At 42.2% G+C, this 17,620-nt stretch overlaps 1 protein-coding gene and 1 long non-coding RNA gene across 2 annotated transcripts; both read right to left on the reverse strand.

Moving 5' to 3' along the window:
• Positions 1-6,449: 6,449 nt before the first annotated feature.
• On the reverse strand, positions 6,450-8,306 carry LOC310870036. Its single transcript, XR_014570201.1, has 3 exons — positions 8,236-8,306; positions 7,770-7,905; positions 6,450-6,595 (listed from the first exon to the last, which is right to left on the reverse strand). It is a non-coding gene; the product is annotated as an uncharacterized lncRNA (long non-coding RNA).
• Positions 8,307-8,356: 50 nt separating this feature from the next.
• LOC310871374 (kinesin-like protein KIF2C) lies at positions 8,357-16,500 on the reverse strand (the record flags this gene model as incomplete). The annotated part of the gene is made up of 12 exons (XM_083782860.1): positions 8,357-8,486; positions 8,621-8,688; positions 9,364-9,474; positions 10,090-10,303; positions 10,776-10,918; positions 12,160-12,251; positions 12,817-12,880; positions 13,015-13,105; positions 13,885-14,047; positions 15,339-15,393; positions 15,635-15,730; positions 16,420-16,500. The coding sequence occupies 12 exons, from the start codon at positions 16,498-16,500 to the stop codon at positions 8,357-8,359; spliced, it is 1,308 nt and encodes a 435-aa protein (XP_083638986.1).
• Between the last annotated feature and the right edge of the window lie 1,120 nt (positions 16,501-17,620).

The following is a 17,620-nucleotide window of genomic DNA, read 5'->3' on the forward strand; positions in this document are numbered from 1 at the left end:
TTTGAGCAGTAACGTAGTTGAAGATAGAAAATTGAATGACTTTGAGAGCTCAGAGCCTTGCCTTTTTATGTGTGTTCTGAGGACGTAAGGGAGGACTGGCAAAGAGAGAGCTACGTGGGCGTTGCCAATGTGCACCGCCCCCCCCCCCCCCCCACACACACACACACACACACACACATACTCCTCCCCCTTGGTCACATCACCCATTTGTTTTTACAGTAATATTGCTATTCAACTCTATAATCATATAATTGCTGTTATTTTTGGTCAATATCTTTGCCACTCCAATATTGCTTTCCCTGTTTTTATTAGTTTTATTCCTTGGCATTATTATTATTATTATAATGGGTTTGTATAGGAAGAGGGCGGGGCAGATAAAATTAATATCAAATATCTAAATTCTGAATCAAGCAACTTAGGAACTTCCCTTTACATAAAACTGAGTAGATGATGAAATGACCAAAAGTTATTCTGAAAGTGAAATATCCCTTGAACTCCTCTATATCATATACAGTAAATGCTGTTAATTTAAAGCATATTCAATGTTTTGTCAATCCCAAGAGACTGATACAATATTGTAGGCCTATATGTGCATTTGCTGTTACCATTTGTACAGCATTAATAACTCCATGACTTGCTTATTTGAGATGATGTAGAGGTGGTTACTATTTACAATAATGTGTGTGATGTGGAGCTATATGCCCACTATTCAATGGTAATTTTGAACCAAACAGTGATTTATGGTAAATGTAGCACAATTTGTTTTGTGAGAGAAATGGCCAGATTATAATACAGGTCAGCTGCCTTCCTGTCCTGCAGAAATGTTTAACTAATACATATTCAGTTTGTCTCATCTCTTTATGAACCATTTGTGATATTTGACTATTAGTAAACAAACTGGTTATTATTCCAGTGCAATGCTGTATAAAGTGAGGATACTCTTATAGAACAACCATTCTGACCTGAGATCGGATTCATACGAGGTTTCCACTGGACACACACTGGTCTGATGAACCCATTCTGACCTGAGATCAGATTATAAAAATGTCAGTCGTTCTTCGATTTTTCAAAAATAGCAGACCTACAAGCTCGTAGCGCGCCACTCGGTGGCGCGCTATGAGCTTGTAGATCTGCTATTTTTCAATAGCTAAAGCATAACATGATGCATAACATGATGAACACCAAAATGGGTTCCCGTTCAGAATGGGTTAAAAGAGCCTTTGGTGGGTATACAGATGTAGCAGTTTACTTATTTTTGGGTGCTGCCTTGGGTTTGGCAACCTTCTTGGCTGGAGTGGGCTTCTTAGCCACTTTCTTGGGGCTCTTGGTGGCCTTCTAGCTACTACTTTCTTAGCAGCCGGTTTGCACACACATACACACACGAAAAAATACTACTTATAAGTAACCCTTTCTCAACAGTGAGAAGTACATTATAGTAGTAATGGCAGTGCATATTTAGGTGAGGTGACTTTGAGACAAGCTTGGGGACACACCAGGTGTCATTTCACCTTTACTTTAATCAGAAAACCAAAATACATCATATTGCTGAATCATGTTGTAACCAGGATGTCAAAAATGGTGGCACCGGGATAGTTTACCAGGCTAGCAGAATGGTACATTTAATCTATATTTTACGAGGCAGCCATGTAGAAATAGATAGACCAACAGTAGACCCTTAGCATTAGCCAAAACAATTCAAAAGTAAGTTTAGGAGTAGCCGCCGCCACCTCCACCGTAGCTTCCATCTCCTCCACCAACCTCAATCTCCACCATTCTTGTCACTGGCGTCCACGACCTGCACAAATATGAGTGGGGGAGAAAATAAAGTCAACATGACATTGATTAAGAATAAATGTGCCAGAGATGGGAAATCCAAATTCAATGATTTGGGGGTAAAAAGCCCATCACTACCTCTTTTCCTTGAGCCATGGCCACGACCTCTGCCACCACCTCCGGAACCACCTCTGGAACGTTGCCCAGCACAAACAACATGGATCTCACTGCCTTCAAACTCCTGCCATTGTGTCAATAGTATGTACATTATTACAGCTAACCATTGTCAGTTGTGTAGTATTCGGTGCAGTACCGCGTTGTGTCACCAGGCCACCAAGTGCCTTACAAAATGGCTTCCATCAAACCATCTGTGATATATCATCAACTCACCATTCCATCCATGTTATTAATTGCTTCCATTGCATGCTCTGCCGAATCCAGTGCGTAGTTTAACTGTAGACACAAAGTGTAAAAAGAACATTGAAGAGAATTGAAAAAATATATACAAGATGAATAAAAGCATGAATGTGAATGGATTTGTGGTTGCCCATATGGATCGCAAGTCGACCGTTTACCATCGACAAGGTTTCCGTATGTGGAGAAACGATTCTTCAACGATTCTTCTGTGGTGACGTTGCTCAGCCCTGCATGAATGAACAGCACATTACAATCCTCTGACTCAGTTTGTCTAAAGAGAACAAAAAAAAACGGTCACATTTCTGACTCAACCCTTTCCATTGTGTGAAATGTGCTCTAAATAAGCAGATAAAGCTCTGTTATAATCCTGATGTGGGAACACAACCTGACAGAAATCAGAAAGGGACAAAATAGTCTGCCTACTTACCCTACAATCAGCAGAGAGGAGATCAGAACAGCTGTATAACAGCTGAAGAGTGGGAAAGCAGCAGGACCAGATAACATCCCAGCAGAAGGCATGAAGGCAGAGAGAGCACTGTGAGCTTGAACTCTTAAAAATGATCTGGAAAGAGGGCCTTAAGTTATTAACATTAAGCTCCCAAAGAAAGGAGACCTGTGCAACTGCAACAACTATAGAGGGATCAACCGGACCTACTCTGTGGCAGGGGAAGTACGTGCTAAATGGAGCTCTCCTGGTAAGAATGAAGGACACAGTTGACCACCACCTAAGGGACCATGCAGCAAGGAATAAATGTCTCATGTGTCGACCAGATTGCCACTCTTTGCATATTAATCATAGAGCAGGCATTAAACTCCCCACTCTGTCAAATGCCTTCTTGTAGTTGTAAAGTTGATAGAGTGCCCACTAAGCTAGTGAACGTCAACAGCTATTCTGGAATGGCCTGTAGATCGATACACGATGGACAACTAACAAACCAATTTGAAAACCAGACCAGGGTCAGAAAAGGGTTGTCCCAGACAGAACAAAATAAAGAAATAATGGAATCTGACATTATGGACACAGCTAGATGACTTAGAGTCTAAGTCATCTAGCCGTGTCCATAATGTCTAAGACCTGGCACTACTTTCACGTAGTCACATTCTTGAAAGAAAATGGGGGGGAAAAAATCAATATTACTATAATGCATTTAGTAAATTATGGTCTCATTAATTTTTTAATTAATTTGAAATAGGGTATGTTTGTGTTTCTACTGGTTCTACCAAGTGAAGACCTGGCCACCCCAACTGCATTAATTTCACTGCATTAGTTTGCATTTCAGACTGGATATAGAAACATGAAGGATTTGAAATTGAGGCGTGGACATACGCCATCCCATTATTTTTGTGCGGCCTATGGTTCGAATCACCTGTGTCATGGGAGATGTTCCTCGACATGAAAATGTTTGAGAACCGCTGGTTTAACAACATTTGGAAGCAAGCCCAAATAAGCACACTCACGAAACGCAAAGCAGACGTGTACACTAATTACCTTTAGTTGGTTTTCAGAAGAGACTGTGATGATAAGGTCTTGCTGCTGCTTGGTGAGGGAACTGGAATCAGGAAATGCTCTGCTTTTGACTGCAACCTATTCAAATAGACTCAGTGGGCGGGGCCAGTCCCATGCATTCCACAGAAGGCAAGATAGGTGGGCACTGGGCACTACGGACATCTGGGCACCATAGTTGTCCAGTTGCCCAGTTATCTCTCCCCCTAGGTGACCAGTTCTCCAAGTGCCCTGTTATGCACCTTCGTCTAGGGTGAAGGGATATAACATAATGTGCGAGGAGACAGGGTTGAAAATAACTTTAGTTTATTTGTAGTAGCTCTTTTTTGTTCATTAGCAGAGACAAAGTTTACATTTCTTGTTCTGAGGAGCTCGAGGAGTTGACCCCGTAGTTGAACTGGTCGACGCGCTGTTTAAATGCCGTACTGTTTGTTCTGTGTGTCAGCCCCACAATGCGATAATAAACACACAGGCAGCTCTTCTTGCCTTTGACACGTTTATTTCCAAGCAGTGAGTAGTAGTACGGCATCAGTATCTGCGATTTCAAAATGAAACAATTATCAGTATAGATCACAAACAAGGAATATTCTCTGACAGGCATTTCTCCACACAGCATTTGACAGTGGTAGCATACCTGTGGTCGAAACCATTTGCCCTTTCCGGGTCAATCCTCCCTCTCACCATACCCGTGAACTTGATACTTAAAGGACCACTTCACCACTTTTCAACCTATCTTCATATAATAGGTCCTCACTAATAATCATGAAAAAATGGCGCAATTTTTTTCTACTCGGTCTGTGTTTCATAGGAGGGCTGTGGGCAGTTCATAAACCGTCTTCCAGTGACATCATCGATGGGGAATACAATAGAAACTGCAGGGTTTCTAGTCCTGAAAAGTTGCAATGCGAAAATGGAAGCCATCGTTTTCACGATAATGAAAATCTAAACATTTTTGTAAAAAAATCTTGTTTAAAAAAAATCTGCCTAATGATGATGTCACTGGAAGACGGTTTCTAAACTGCCCACACAGCCCTCCTATATGAGTCACAGACTGAGTAGAAAAAAATCGTGCCATTTTATCATGATTATTAGAGAGGACCTATTATATGAAGATAGGTTGGAAAGTGGTGAAGTGGTCCTTTAAGTAAACAACAGCGCCACGCCAAGGTTACATGAATGTGCTTGACCTTGGTACTCATTTGGCCCTTACATCATGCTTTAAGTAGCATGTGACGTGTCAAACTAGGGGGTTTTCATTATGCTGAATCCATTCCAAGCATTATTTTTGCACAACAAACAGTCCTCAGACTTAACGGCCTTACACAAAAGTGATGATGTCAGCACTTTGGGCAAGTGGCTATGGTCGTTTCAAGCCCAATGAGTGTTTTATTTTGCAAAACGAATGCTTGGAATGGATTCAGCATCAGGTGACACGTCACATGCTACTTAAAGCATGATGAAATGTTGAATGTTTTGCCTTCTATAGGTTGTTAATGGTATTGTCACATATTATTTAAATTGTGAAAATTGCTCAACATATGCAAGTTAGCATCCAACAGTTTCTACATGCTGGGGGACCCATACTCAACATTTCTAACATAAAACCTTGTGTACTCAACATGTCCTGCTTCACAATGGGGTTCTATGGGCTGGCAAGTATAGACTAAAGTGCAGTTGTCCAGGTGCCCACTCATTAAAAATCACACCCGTGTGAACCGAGTGGTGCAACTCCCCCCTCTCTCTCTCTCTCATTAGCAGGCAACAGTGCAGTACTCTCTCTCTCTGCATGGCACAACAGCGCCCCTATTGGTACTCATACATAGGTGAACAATTGAACACATGTGTACACAGACATTGCTGGTTGTATGACTGGTTGCACCACTCAAAAAAGTGCCCACATATCCCTAGTGTGTGTGTGTGTGTGTGTGTAAACATGCACACTTCTGCTTTCCAAGCACAGAAGAGTAGAATTAATCAATAAAAATGCATCAACAAATAGGTGTACAGTTGTACACGGACATTGCTGGTTGTGCCCACATATCCCGTGTGTGTGCCATTCAGTCATTATTTTGTTGCTTATGAATTAATGGTTACATTGTTATTCAGATTAGTGTGAGACTACTGACATGGACTAACCGGTTTAGCTGACAGGCTCTGTAATGGCCATTTGCTGCCTTATACTATTTGAATAATCTCTTCTTGGAAAAGATGGGGTGGTCCTTAAAAGGACCGTTGTGTTTTAATAGCAGACAATGCAGTTTACTTGGAGCTGGTGTACTTGGTCACAGCCTTGGTGCCTTCAGACACGGCGTGCTTGGCCAGCTCACCGGGGAGCAGCAGGCGGACGGCGGTCTGAATCTCCCTGGATGAGATGGTGCGGCGCTTGTTGTAGTTAGCCAGTTTGGAGGCTTCACCGGCGATGCGCTCAAAGATGTCGTTGACGAAGGAGTTCATGATGCCCATACACCTTGCCTACACATCAGTTGGCGTGTCAAGTGGTCAGTGTGCAGTTTCATAGCATATCAAGCTAGACGTTAGAATCAATAAAATACTTTAACCAATCTGTAAAATGACAGCCTCATCCTTAAATTAGGGGAAATGAGCCCATAGGCAACTAGGAGCTACTGTACCAGCATCTTGGCAAAATATCTTTAGGAATAATTTCACAGACATGGGACCACTCCAAAGTTAAAGACAAAATTACCCAAGTAGTATGACAAATTACTTTATTACAAAAAGCATTTAAAAGCTCAACAGAACAACTTCAAACGGAACAAACATTTAAAACAGTAACAGTACAGGCGTTCTCCAGGGCTGCTCAGCGGCGACGGGAGCCTGATGCTTTAGGCAGACGTGACACTCGCTCCTCCTCCACAGCAGCCTGCAGAGCCTCCACAGCAGCTACATGGTGACAGAGGAAAACACAATTATGAAATCATACCTTGATCAACTACAGCATCAAAAGTAGTAGATCTGCAAGGTCGAAACGCAGCAGAGACGTGTTGCTTGCCATGTTTTTACATTTGAATACTGAAAACAGTTTGGCACATTAGGGGCGCGTTCGGAAATAACGCACCGGAGCCCACTCGCCCATTAGTCTGCATTGCACAGTGCGCCATTTCCGAACGTGCCCCAGGTTTCCACCCGACATACATGTCAGTTTGAATTCGTCTGTGCCTCGACCTTTTTGTGTTTAGTCTTTATTTTCTAGCAAAGACGAGAAATGATAGCATTCAGTGAGCCAATGTTGACATGGTGCGATAAAGTTGCTACACCCTCAGTCATGTTGGGCAGATACTAGACCAGCTTAAGACCACCGAGCGGCGAGCTCGAGCAGTGCCGTTGAGTCACACGGGGAAGAAAAATAAACAAACGTGTGAACCTACCACATTCCGTGCTACAAAGACAAACACACAAGCTGTGCATAGGAGGGGCTGGTGCCCCTCAATCATGTGAACCCTAGCATCCTTATTCTGGGGGAATTAGCAATGTCCTTGCAGAGATTTAGTTTAAAGCAAGGGCAAAGTAAAACACCAACTCATATCCACTTTAAGAAGTATATAGGTTTTCAATGGCACAGTACCAGTGACACTGCCGGGTTCCCTTCTGATTTTGGTGACCGCCAACCGCCCCCCACTCCCCCCCCTACCATATACTTCCTACTTCAGCAAACAATATCACTGCCGTCAGATAGAAACCTAATTTGTTACAAAATTGTTACCTTCAGGAAATGGTAAGACAAAAACTAAACAAAAAAACTGTTCCAAGGAGCCAATATAGGTCACAAGCTCTACTTTTTATAAGACCAACTGACAAAAACAAGAGTATTTAAATGACAAGATCACAATACTTTGCTACTTTTGCATGTTCTAGGACCGGCATTAATTTCCCCCCCATAAAACAGAAGTTGAAATATGGATACAAGGTTTCTGCCAGACAGCAACGATATGCCCTCACTAGCCCATTCATGAGAAAAATGAATTTTTGGCCGTCACCATGGCTTGCATATGCAATGCTTTTGGTCACAAGAAGTATCATGACACTCAATCTAAAGAGTGCAATAAATAACTCCAACCTTGCAGACTGCTGGAATATTCCTGCACACGTCTCGAGTAGTCCAGCAGATCAGGGAGGGCAACCGCCACGTCATATGAGATGTGCTTCATTGGTTCAAGAACCTCACTGGCTCTCTGAGACACTTCACTAAATCTCTGGAAAACAATCAAATCAAGATGCAATTTTATGAACCATACGCATCCCTCTTCTTGATCAAGATGCGATTTTATGAGCCATACGAGTCCCTCTTCTGGACATACAATTAACAATTGATAACATTGGCAAAAATTGCATTATGAGCTTAGGCATTTTGGGAGAGAATTGGTAATGGAAAAGAGGGGAAAAGTATACCCAGGTCACCTAACATGTATTTAGAATTTAAGAGGCCAAATTCCAACGCAGCTATGACTTGAAGCGTCAAACACCAAGCCGGAAACCGTCTCAAAAAGTAACAAGGACATGTCATTAGTCAAGGGAAATTCTACCTGTATCTCGCCCTGGACCTTGTCCTCTAGCTCCGTCACCAGGGCGTAGGGGTCAGACTGGATCGAGTCCTGCAGAGGAAAACAATCAATGAAATGTCAGAGACTAGTATGACTTATTATTTCAGTCAGGATATCTGGGAGCCGTGTCCAATCTGACCTCCTCCTCCTCTTCCTCCTCTGATGAGCTGCTGTTTATGGGTTTTGCTGCATTGGCAGGTCGCGGGGCCTTGGGACCGTTCAACTCCTTCACCCTAATAGAAATTACAAGAAAACCCAATCAAGCGGTGAATTGCATCTGCATGGACATTCTCTGTATATGCATGTTAAGGGTCAGGTGTAACGATACACATTACAATACATGGTTGGTGACACAATAAACGGCTACCTGTCCGCATAGCGCAGCGTATTCATGGTGTAGTCACATGAAGCCATGCTTGGAGACAACAGTGCGATCTGGCGAGAAGGAGGAAAGGTGCCGGTACGTTATTATTCATGGTTAACCAACTGAGCACCAGTCATTTGCATGGTTTTAAAGCATTTTTCATCCGTCAGGTCTTTACTTTTCTCCAATCTGTTGGAGAAAAAGACCCAAATACCAGTGCATTTGTAATTTTGTAGGTTGTGGGCACTTCCAAGTAGAGAAGTCCTAGGCCAACATAATTGCTAGCCTATGGTGCTTTATAGAGCCTATACAAAACTTATAGCCAGGAGTAATTTCTAGCATACATTTTTATTGCTGCCACCATTATCGACAGTCATCATTTGCAAAAACAAAGTGGCCCCGATTCCTTTGTCTGTGTATTGTACAAATAAGTCTGTTATTTATAGACAATTGAAATCAATTTGCAAAAACAAAGTAGGAACTAACAGTGACCGTTTTATTTTTTGTAGAGTAAACCGCAGTAGGAGAAATGGTGCAACAGTCATGCCTTTTGCACAATTATTTCTTTATCACGTGTCTCAATGGCATATTGTAGTCGTGCATGTTATTACTGAAGGAAGGTTGCCTTTTGCATTGATTGACATGCACCTAAATATTTAAAACGCATTGCTTTTACTAAATGTATTTATTCCGAAACTCGCTGGATGCCAGTAGGCATTTTAATGGTTCCATGTTTGTATACATACCATGCAGGTCCTGGACTTCTCACCAATGAAGGAGTCTCTGAGTACCTTCGTCAAGGTGCTCAGTCTGAACGGCACATGGTCCCCGTTCCTCCCCAAGGAGCGAATGCATTCCTGTGGGAGTGAGAGAAACACTATTCATTAAGAGCCCAGAGTACAAATTACTGGAGAAAAAAAGTTAAAATAAATAGAGTGCATGTGTAACTAATATATATATTGAGCATCAATATTTTGAAGTGCATTTTAGAATAGTCTACCGTATTTTGCAGCTCATGGATTCATAATAATATCCGATCACTGCCTTTAGAGGTCACTAAAGGACAATATGTCAGCTTTAACTCAGCTTTTAAAACAGTAAGCTGTCAAGAAATAACTTCTGGGGAACTCCGATCAGAGTCTGCTGCCATACCTTTGTACGGAAGTAAAATAGGGTTGGCTAGTTATGTTGCATATTTAGATTATTAATCTGCTTTAGTTAACATGAATGTTATTTATAGAGTAAAATATTCATATAATTTCCAAAACTGTCACTTCTCAGTCAGCATTCAAACTCTGTGAGTGTGTAGATCTATTTTTGAGTGGTGCAACCACTCAAAAATAGAACAGCAATGTCCGTGTCCGCCTATGTATGTGACGTTAATGAGGCTAAATGAGCACGAGTATGACTATTAGTACCAGTAGGGGCGCTGTTGTGCCAGAAACAGAGAGAGATCGTTTTTATATCCATACCTTCAGGGCCAGCAGGCTGCGGTTGATCTCATTAGTTTCCATCATCGTGGCACGGTCGTTGCTGCTGACGTCCGAGCCCCGCTCGTTCCCAGCCAGGTCGATCAGAGAAAACTTTCCGTGCAAGGTCCGTGCGCGGTTGTTGCATCGCAGGACAATCTGGAGGATGGCGTGGGAGCGGGACGAGTTGGCATTCGCAGACGTCTGGCCAGACGTCCTATAGGAGTGACAGAAGAGAACAGTCTGTAGGACAGTGTGTGTGTCGGCTTAGCTTTTACCCATTATTTTTGTAACTTTAGCCGTTGAAAAATAGCCATTTTCGGGGAAAAAAGAGAAAAAAAAGAAAGAAATCTGGGAAAAAAGGTGCAAATATTTGAAAATTTCTCAGTGAACATTTTTAACTCAAATATTTGCTTCTGGGGTGCCTGAAAAATATATATTTTCAGATGGGGGTCTGCGGCCAAATACAGATAATTCAGTTGGTCCTTGACATGAAAAGGTTTGAGCACCAGTGCACCGATAAATTTTTCAGAAAACGGTCAGGATTTGGAAGACATTTTGTAGACTATGGTCTCAGGTCTTAATGGGTTAAAAATGGAAGTAGATTGGCTTGTAGATCTGCCATTGTTGAAAACAAAGCCTTCACAAACATGGGTGACATTGTTCAGCATTCATATACTGTAGCCTACCTGCAAGCACTGCCGACTTCTATGATCTTGATGACGTCCTCCGCTGCAGAGACACCCACTTCCTGCAGGCCGACCACCTGAACCTGCTGCCGATCATCCTCCAGAACACGCAGTTGGGTCTTGTCGTTCAATAAATCATAGACCTGAAATGACAAAACACAAGTTCACTCGATCCTACCAGAACACTTTGTCATGTTGTATTCTAATTGGTGGGGTGTGTGTGGACCAAATGAACCATTACATGGCTTTGTTTAATGCTTTATTCCGATTGGTCAATCGCTTAATTAAGCAGTCTGTTATTTCTGGATAATGACCGCTCCGCAACAGACCAATGACTAATACCCTCGGAGCACCAGCTGCGTCCCACTGATTTACTGCCGTTTCCAACATGACAGCCATGTAAACACACACACACACAATGTCATTTGCAGCTAAACATTGCTCTAAATTACTAGGAAGTTGAGTTGATCAAATAGAATCCATTTTCGGGTACTGCTTCGTTTATTTCTCACTCAAATATTTTCAAACTTTTTAGACTCTAAAAAGTCACTCCAAAAAGTCACTTCCTCGTTTTCCGACAGTGCTCCAGCCCTGCAGATGGGCACGGAGTTCCAGCCAGATATTATCGCTTTTAATTTGTATCTTTTGTGGTGAAGCACTGGTCAATTCTGGTTGTTAAAATGTGCTATATAAATAATAGGTTGATTTCTGCCGATATACAGAGGACCACAATGGAAACAACCCTAGGCCCAAAGCCTCTTAATATAGTATTCAATAAAAAGCTTCTCATTCAGTAAGCTTCTCATTCAGTAGTCATTCAGTTGTGAAAACAGACACTTGGAAAAGAGTACACAGAAGTAAAGATTTTACAACAAATTTGATTAGGCTTTTGTTCTAGAAAAGTTTGATTTATATTGAAGGAAAAAAATGTAAATTTATCAATGAGTTCATTTACTATACCATTTTCCGATACGGCATTTTTTTTATTTTTTATTTTAATTATCAGTAGGGTTGCACGGTATCGTAATCAGATTATATCGTGCAACCCTAGTGATTGGTCACCAACAAAATTGTACAATTTCTGGACAGTCAGAAACCGGTCGACCAATGTCATCACCAGTAGGCAGGTTTGGCAAGTATAATTTCATTTCAGCATACCAACTTCCCAGAAGACAATGACTGCCATTGGAGGCTCCAAGTTAATACAAACTGCATTGTGTCCATACTTAGCCCACCAATAAGTGAAACAGCGTCAGTAGACAGACACTGTGCCATCTTATTAATGAGCATTGAGGGCCGATACAAAGATTAGGTTGAAAATGTAAGTGATCGCTACACATTTGGGTACAACAGCACATGTTTATTAGATTAATAGTTTTCATACCTTGCCATTGTAGATCTCAAAGAAGGAGACGTATGGACAGAGATCCAAGTGGGCATACCTCCGGCTGGTAATTAGGCTGAACACATCGTGGGCTGTGTAAGGGACAAATTATTTTTTGCAAGTTGCCCCATTTCAGCCATATATAGCAGATCGACAAGCTCACAGCGCAATGGGAACGGTCAGCGATCTTCAGCTAAGAGAATCAGATTTTCAGTGAAGCTAGGGAACCCCATCAACAAAATATACAGGATTAAGTGGTTTAACACCCAACTAGCCTAGTGGGGGTCACATGGATTAAAGCAATAAAAAAAAATCTGATTACTGAAAGATGTTGCTAGTAAGACCTAGTGTCCAAACCAATCGGTTTGTGAATTAGCACCTTTTCATAAATTAGCATAATTATGTTTTGGTAACATGCCATAGTCAACCAGTTGAAGATTGACCTTTGCTTACATCTGAGCTCATTAGGAACATTGATGTTGCATTTATTCCAAGTTTTAATGCAAAATAATTAATAACCAGCAATGAGCCATCTACAAGCATACAATGTGTGGTGCCGCGATGCATTTTATGCTTGACTGCGACCTTTAATCCATGAGGTAGCCATTTTTAAGACTACATGGTTTTTGGTATGGAAATTGTATGAGTATGGTTTACCTGCCAAGGCATAGATGCCTTTAGTGCTGTTCTGGCGCTTCCCAGAGAAGTCACCTCCCATGGTCTGGAAATAAGTAAAGTGACATACCATAAGCACATGGTACATTTTAACTACTGCATTAGTAGGCTCAGATTCAACCCATAGTGCATCAAATGTGTGATCTTGTGTTCTCCGGCACTATGAACAGACACACTTACATGGGTCTTTCCACTGCCCGTTTGTCCATACGCAAAGCAAGTTGCCATGGCACCATCAAAGATCGACTGGACCAGGGGTTTGGCTGTGAACCTATGGGGGGGGGGGGGGGGGGGGATATAATTAATACTGTCCTTTTAACCACTTCTGCTGAATGTTGGCCCAGAACAGGGATGATTCCAGTGGTAAATTGCAGTCTAAAAGGGAAATAGGTCCCACAAAGTCACAATACCTGAGCATAGTAGTGATGCACCGAATATTCGGCCACAGAAAATATTCGGCAGAAAATGCATTTTCGGCCAATTCGATTTCGGCCCGAATAGGCAGGAAAAAAAATATATATATATATATATATATATATATATCACAGAATAGTGTATGCAATGAATGCATTCAAAAGAGCTGGATAAATGTTTTATGGACCCATAATAGTGATTATTATTTAAGTTTTGCCATAAATCAGGTAGCATTAAGGTTAAGGTACAACCATGGTAGGAAAAAAAAGATATACAATATTAATCATATTCGGATAGTCGGTTTTCGGCCAACTTTTTCTATATTCGGTTTCGGCCAAGAATTTCCCTTTCGGTGCATCCCTAGAGCATAGAGTAGGGAACTGCTAAGATCTAAAGGCCTCGTCTGGTGTTGTAAACCGTGGCATTTCAAACTGAAAGGTAATTCAGACCAATGAAAGTCATCTGCAAGATTCTGCTTAAAAACGTATGCTGTCGTATGGAGCATGAGCTGGTCTTTTGTTCCACCTCATGGCAAGAGTGAAAAATAAATGAATAAATTAGACCGCCCGTGGCTGTATACAGTAGCACATTGGGGTTTGAGAAGCACTGGAGTAAAGAAATAGGCCACAGGATTACCTGTAGACCATGTCATTAGTGGCGCTCTCGTCAAAGGAGTAATCAAAGTGAAACTCCTGATTCTCCAGGTACTTTGTGAGGTCCACCTTGGTCTTGGGTTCGTGGACCAGCACAGTTCCATTGCCGGGCACAGACACTACATCAATCTCCCTTCTAGCCAGTTCTGGGAATATGACAGATCAGGGAAAATAAATAATCAGCCGTCAAGTGAAAACCTCATGTCGCATTTGTTAAGTACTCATTTAAAGTCATACTGTATGGGACATGCATTTTAGTGTAATATTCTGTTTTGGCAACACCTCATGGCTCCGCAGGGTAGAGGATACCAACAATGATTTACTCCATTCCATGACGTTGCCTACAGCGACCTCATAGGAACAAAGTATAGGATGTAAGTGGTAAAGGTCAGAAACATGGGAGCACCGAGATGACCAAGAGATATAGCACATTTAGTAGTGTACAATTTATTCCATGCAAAACTGATGACAGGTTTTGATTAGGGATGGGTATCGTTTGGATTTTTGCGAATCCGGTACAGATTCCGGTTCTGCTTATCGATTCCGGTTCTTAACGGTTCCTTATTTCGGTGCCAAAATGGTATGAGACGAAGTAGTAGAAGTATAATGAATAGTATTACATCCTCTCCTTTATTGAGCCATTTGTGGATAATAGTGATTATTTAATTTAAATATAATATCTATTCTGTATAATACAACTTTTTAGTGTTGTGGGCTTTTTCTCTTATTATCAATAACAAATAAAAGCATGTCTGAGATCTGAGAGCAACACACACGATTGGCTGGGCAAATTAGCATCGCTAATGAAGTGGGGGGGGAGGGGCAGCGCTACTAACATAAATGTGCATGCACACGGGCTGCCCAAAGTAGGCTATCTTTTGTTGTTTCGCCACCTCTCTTCGAAGTGACTGGCAAGCTCTAAACTGACTGGGCCTCTGAACCCTACGCCGTGTACACACACACACACACACACACGGGGGGGGGGGGGGGGGGTGCGCATTCGAAGTGAGTGCACCAACGCTTTCTCTCTCCTCTCTCGTCTCATGTTGATTCAATGCTGCGCACGTATGCAGTGAAGACTCAGGCAAGATTCCTGTCCCCTCTTAAAAGTTTCCTCCCATAAACTTCACAAAAATTACGCTTAAGAAACGCGTGTCACCGTCTGAATCCTCAACAACTAACTCAACTCCATGCAGAGAGATAGCTCCGCCTCTGCAAGCCACAAGACGTCGCTGATGCAACACGTGTGGGCTTGTAGATCAGCTCTGTTCCCTGCGCGTCTATTAAGGGAAGAAAATAAAGAAATATCGTGTGACTGCGTGTTTGTGGGAACCGATAGACGTTCGGTTCGGTACATACTTGGTCCCGAGGTTCGGGACCCACCCCTAGTTTTGATAACATGTTTCTTCTTTAAACATTGTTGAATGGCCCGCTTACCTTTATTGTTTAATGGCCGCTTGCGGATGCACACGCATAACTTTTGATCTTCTACCTGTACAAAGAAATTAAGATCAGAATTGAGAAACTGAGATCAGCGATAAGCCATCAAAGATGTGCTAAGCTGACATACTAGGTCGTAGGTAGGGCTACAAAATATGGAACATAATCCATTAAAATGCACGCACAGTTGCACACCTGGGTTCTATGTGAGCAGCAAACTGGATCATATTCTCACAAAATTGATACAGCATGCACCCATTGAGCAAAAAAAACAAAACAAATTAACATCTTACTTCATCCATAGGTTTGGGAGGGTTCATGTCCAGGGTCTCTCTGAACTCCTGGATCATGTCATAAAACCTCTGGTTGGGCCGGGAGACCTCTCCAAACTGCAGGAAACAAATGGGAATTAAACCAAAGGACAAATGGAGTCTACCAGCACGCCTCAGGCCTAAATCTGCCAGTCCAGTGAGTCACAGTAGCAGGGACAACAGTTGCAGAAGGCATAGCCACTGGAGCAGCTTTGACATTTTTTCTCAGGTGCTACAAGAAATGACTGACGTGTCAATCTTGCGCTCAGAGGAATTACCAAATTTGAGTCCAGCTACTTTCACCTGCAACTACTGTGGTTAAATAAAATATATACACATGCTTGTGCTCAAGGGAGGGCAAAACTTTCCCGAGATTCCTTGCGAAGCCCCGCGGAAGCATGCGTCACAGAGCGCATGTTCGGGTCTGTAAGTCCCGGAAAAGATGCTTGGCCAGTAATCACTTGAGTGGCAGTGTGACACAACGTGCCTTCCACAGTTCCCGTTGTACTTCCTCTCCCAGTGTAAATTCTTCCACCCCTCCTTCAACACACCGTGCTCCAACAAACTGCAACGGCCAATGAGGCATCTATTTCTTTTTAAATATCTATGGGGTCTGAAGAGGTGAGTTTTCAGATTAAGGCATTGTAGGGTTAGCTCAGACTTTGAAGAAAAGTGTAGCGACCTCTTATCCCTTTAACATGTTACTAGCCTAGCCTTAGACGATTGACTGGATTCCCTTGGCACAATTCCTAGGCAATTTGTCTCACCTTCCCCTTCTTGGTTTGAGCATCGGGGGGCTTCATTACACCAGACCGTTTGTTGGTTTTGATTTTATCCTTTGGAGCCATGGATGCTCTTGGGCCTGTGTGCAGAATATGCAACATTAGGGTCAGTTAAAAAAACCCAAAACAAATAGTCCTTTGCCAAAAAACAATTTCTTGTTTAACACAATGGTTCATAGCCAGTTGTAGTTTAGCTAGTGGACAGTGAATATGATTCCACCCCCAATCCTGACCTTTGACCATGTTGTTTACAATGTCCTGGGCCTCGTCGTTCTCCTTCGCCTCCTCACGGGGACGATTATAGCCGCCGGCATCCTTCCTCACCTTTTTGGTGGCCACTAAGGAGAGAGAGATAAGAGTTAGTTATAAATGTACAGATGGATGTTAGTCTTATGTAGCCAGATCAGGGGGTGAAGTAAATACCAACCAGTTCCAGTTGAGGGGAGGGCAGAGTTTGGATGAGTTGGCTCTACGGATGTGGATTGAAGTGGCGCCACAAGCATACACGTTTTCCTTGTCGAAGGCCTGGAAACTAAAGAAGTGAAATGCAAGTCAAACAGCAAGCAGAGTTGTGATAGTAATGATTGAACTTGACTTTTACACAATGTGGGAAAGGAGAAGTAAACTACAGCATGCACTTGGGGAGAGAAACAAAGACTTTGTGCTGGAACGGCAGTCTACAGTAAGTGTCATCAGAATGTCAGAGCTCCATCACAGATTTAACAGTCTGGTTAAATCGGCAGGGCTGCCCTTAAAGACTGACATGCACCCCAACCGAAAAGTGAAAGGCTAAGCTCAGCAGGTATTAAAAGACTGAAACAAAAAGCACATTAAATCCCATTTGGTGATCATTACGTTATCAATTGAAGAGAAATTAACAGTTTTCACATTAACACATCTAAATATAATAATAGCTTATGGCCAACTCTGGCACATTTATGCCCTACCAACAGTCATTAAGGCATGTGAATCCCTTGACTCCTTCAAAACCGCTCTCAAAGGGCACCTACGGATGGCTGCAATTCGAAACCGGCCTGTAAAATCTGAATCTGAATGCTTAAGGTGATTGTCAGCTTTACAAAGAGAAACATGTATACCTGTCTGTTCAGCCACAACGGCTGCTGGAACAGAGGCTTTTGTTTTTAAAAATAAAGAAAAAATTGGGAGAAAACAGTCAATATATATA

This window comes from Protomyctophum parallelum (assembly GCF_964188405.1).
Source record: "Protomyctophum parallelum genome assembly, chromosome: 14".
Lineage (NCBI taxonomy): Eukaryota > Metazoa > Chordata > Actinopteri > Myctophiformes > Myctophidae > Protomyctophum > Protomyctophum parallelum.